The sequence below is a fragment of the Mus caroli genome, unplaced genomic scaffold (assembly GCF_978045245.1).
Source record: "Mus caroli unplaced genomic scaffold, Mus_caroli_1 scaffold_8, whole genome shotgun sequence".
Lineage (NCBI taxonomy): Eukaryota > Metazoa > Chordata > Mammalia > Rodentia > Muridae > Mus > Mus caroli.
This window is the reverse complement of record NW_028227263.1, coordinates 39,340,276-39,344,146: the sequence shown is the minus strand read 5'-3', so window position 1 is coordinate 39,344,146 and position 3,871 is coordinate 39,340,276. Positions and strand designations below refer to the sequence as shown.

Here is a 3,871-nt window from a genome sequence, read left to right as displayed (position 1 = left end):
GCAAGTGTCTTATAGTGGGGCATCTTTTGGATATATGCCCAGGAGTAGTAAAGCTGAGTCTTGAGGTAAAACTATCCCCAGTTTTCTGAGACACTGCCAAGTTGATTTCCAGAGTAGTTGTACAAGTTTGCACTCCCACTAGCAATGAAATAGTGTTCTCCTTGCTCCACATTCTCACTAGCATGTGCTGTCACTTGTTTTGATCTTAGCCATTCTGATGGGTATAAGATGGAATCTCAGAGTCATTTGATCTACATTTTCATTCTGACTAAGGATGCTGAACATTTTCCTTAATTGCTTCTTGGTCATTCGAGATTCCTCTGTTGAGAATTCTGTTTAGCTCTGTATCCTATTTTTAATTGGGTTATTTGGTTTGTTGGTGTCTAAACTCTGGAGTTCTTTATATATTTTGGATATTGCCCCTCTGTTAGATATAGGGTTGGTAAAAATATTTTCCCAATCCTTAGGCTGCCATTTTATCCTATTGGCTGTATCCTTTCCCTTACAGAAGACTTTCAGTTTCATGAGTTCCCATTTGTCAGTTGTTAATCTTAGAGCCTGAGCCATTAATTTTCTTTGCAGTAAGTGTTCTCCTATACCAATGTGTTCAAGGCTATTCCCCACTTTCTTTTCTATTAGATTTAGTGTATCTGGTTTTATGTTGAAGTCTTCAATCCACTTGGATTTGAGTTTTGTGCAGGGTGATAAATATGGATCTATTTTCATTCTTCCACATGCAGACAACTAGTTAGACCAGCACCATTTGTTGAAGATGCTTTCTTTTTTTTTTTTTTAATTGTATGGTTTGGGCTTCCTTATCAAAAAATCAAGTGTCCATAGGTGTGTGGGTTTATTTCAGGGTCCTCAATTTCATTCCATTGAACAATCTGTCTGTTTCTGTACTAATACTGTACAGTTTTTATTACTATTGCTCTGTAGTACAACTTGAGATCATGAATGGTGACACCTAAAGAAGTTCTTTTATAGTACAGGATTGTTTTGACTATCCTATGGTTTTAATTTTTCCTTATGAAGTTGAGAATTGCTTTTAATGTCTGTAAAAAATTGTGTTGGAATTTTGATGGGAATTTTATTTAATCAGTAGATTGCTTTTGGTAAGATGACCATTTTAACTATATTAATACTACTGATCCATGAGCATTATCCCTAAACTATTCTTGAGTTTGATTGTGAGCTCTCTATTAATTTCACAGAGATACTATTATCTGAATTACTCTGATGTAAATAAATTTCTTTAATAATGCCTTACTATTTGAAGTACTAACTCTCTGCACACATTGTGCACCACAATTTCTTCTTCACAGTCTAGGTACAGTCTTTGGAATACCATTTTTGAACTTAGTTTATATTTTCTTTGATATGTGCTGAATGTCACTTTACCTAGCGTCTCCCTCAAATGTTCTCTTCCAGTACTGTCATAATCATGTTATTATTTCACAGACACCTTTCCACATATATCACAAGTGTAACTCATATTTTCTTCATTCCTTCATGAACAATTGTCTCGTCCATCATAAAAATTTAAGTTGGTTTTTCTTTTTTCATATATGAATTTAACCCTCCTGTCAAAACTAGCCAGAAACTTTCATTTTTTTCTTAATGTCTATGAATAGTTATGTCTATGCATCACGTATGTGCCTAATGCCTTCAGAGACTAACAGAGGGCATCATAGTCTCTCAAACAAAAGTAAAGGCATTTATAAGCTGTCATACAGATGCTGAGAATTGAACCCGGGTGTTTTGAAAAAGCAGAGAGTTCTCCTAACATCAGAGACATATTTCCAGCCCTCTCAGGAGGATTTAAACTATATTGCATTTTATCTATTTAAAAACCAGCAGTGGTCTTATTTAAAAAAAAAAAAAAAAGAAGTGGTTATAAGAAGAATTTGGAGGATGGGGATGAGGCTATTGTACACTGCAAACAAACAGAATAAAAATAAGCATATATGTTAATTAGAACATGTTAGAAGAAAAATATGAAATCCTAGAACTACCCAATTACACATCACTTTTAACGCAAGCCCCTTCTATATGGCTGAAGGTCATAAACTCAATCATACTGCATTCTTATTGTTTCTGACAAACAGGTAGATACAAAAACATCTCAATGGGAAGAGAAAACCAGAGCTTTGTAGATGAATTTGTGTTGCTGGGCCTTTCACAAGATGCACAGACTCAGATCCTCCTGTTCATCCTTTTCTTCATTGTTTACATTCTGACTGTACTTGGAAACCTGCTCATCATTGTCCTCATCCTTATGGATTCTCGACTCCACACCCCCATGTACTTTTTTCTTAGAAATCTTTCTTTTGCAGATCTGTGTTTCTCAAATAGCATTGTTCCTCAAGTGCTGTCCCACTTCCTGGTAAAAAGGAAAACTATTTCCTTTTGGGGCTGTGTGACACAGGTAATTGTCTCACTTCAGATTGGGTGTACAGAGTGTGCACTGCTGGCGGTGATGTCCTATGACCGGTATGTGGCTGTGTGCAAACCACTGCACTACTCCACCATCATGACCCAACAATTATGCCTGCAGTTGGCCCTGGGGTCCTGGGCCAGTGGGCTCCTAGTATGTTTGGTAGATATTGCTGTTGCTTTCCATCTTCCCTATCGAGGGCAGAACATAGTCAGCCATTACTTTTGTGAACTTCCTGCACTCCTGAAGGTGGCTTCAGCAGATACTTACAGCACAGAAATGGCCATCTTTGCAATGGGTGTGGTAATCCTCCTAGCACCTGTCTCCCTCATCCTCATCTCCTACTGGAACATCATCTCAACTGTGATCCAGATGCAGTCTGGTGAGGGGAGACTCAAGGTGTTCTCAACCTGTGGATCTCACCTCATTGTTGTTGTCCTCTTCTATGGGTCTGCAATATTTAACTATATGCAACCAAACACCAAAACCAGGAAGAAACAGGATAAGATAATGTCTGTGTTCTATACAGTGGTGACTCCAATGCTAAACCCCATAATTTATAGTCTTCGGAACAAGGATGTCAAAAGTGCCTTCAGAAAACTAGCTGCAAAAGTGGTATTCTTTCAAAAGCAATGACCTGTAGGGATGGTTTTTATCACTATGGTAACATCTTTGAAAATGGGGCAGGATTTTTCTGAGGTATTTCAGGAAGAATTGTGAAACAGAAGAACACATGGTGGAAATGGTGACAACTCTAAGCCAAAGCAAAAGTGACAAAGGTATAAAACTGGGTTGTCTTTTGATTATGAGAGGTAAGATGTACTATTTCAATGAGTGGATAGTTAATTAATCTCTCTTGGATTCATACTACTGGCACATGCCTCAAATCCCAGTGTGCTGACTAGTTTTATGTTAATATCAATGGCAACTTGGCATGGATCTTATCATCTGAGGGGAAGGAAACTCAAGTGAGAAACTGCTTCTGTAAGGATTGGCTGTAGACAAACCTGTAGAGAATTCTCTTAATTAGAATTATGGGATTGCCCATCCCATTTTGTGGACAAGCCCTAGGTTGGTAGTCCTAGGATCAATAAAGAAGCAGGCTGAGCAGGCCATGAAGAGCAAGTCAGTAAGCAACACCCCTCCATGGCTTCTGCATCAGCTCCTGCCCAATTTTAGTTCCTTAAAAGTGTAACATGAGTTCTCTGCTCATTTGTAGGCATGAGTGAAGCATTACTTTGGGCTGTCTAGGTGGCCTCCAAGCAATCACATCACTAAAATGTCTCAGCTAGCATGGATCACTTCCTTGTAGCAGCATAAATAGGAGTCCCAACCACCACACTTCAATTTATCTTCCACATATTGTATGTATTGTCTTACCACCTCACAAGACTTTTGAAACTACATGCAGTTTAGCAAAGTTACACAAAAATG

General features: G+C 38.2%; 1 protein-coding gene across 1 annotated transcript; it reads left to right on the top strand.

The window, feature by feature from the left end:
• The first annotated feature begins 2,128 nt into the window (after positions 1-2,128).
• Positions 2,129-3,073, top strand: Or2d3 (olfactory receptor family 2 subfamily D member 3). Its single transcript, XM_021168827.2, has one exon. It carries the CDS (start codon positions 2,129-2,131, stop codon positions 3,071-3,073), a length of 945 nt encoding a protein of 314 aa, XP_021024486.1.
• The last annotated feature ends 798 nt before the right edge of the window (positions 3,074-3,871 follow it).

Coding starts and splice junctions, on each gene's coding strand:
- Or2d3 (XM_021168827.2), top strand. CDS start 2,129: ATGGGAAGAGAAAACCAGAGCTTTGTAGATGAATTTGTGTTGCTGGGC.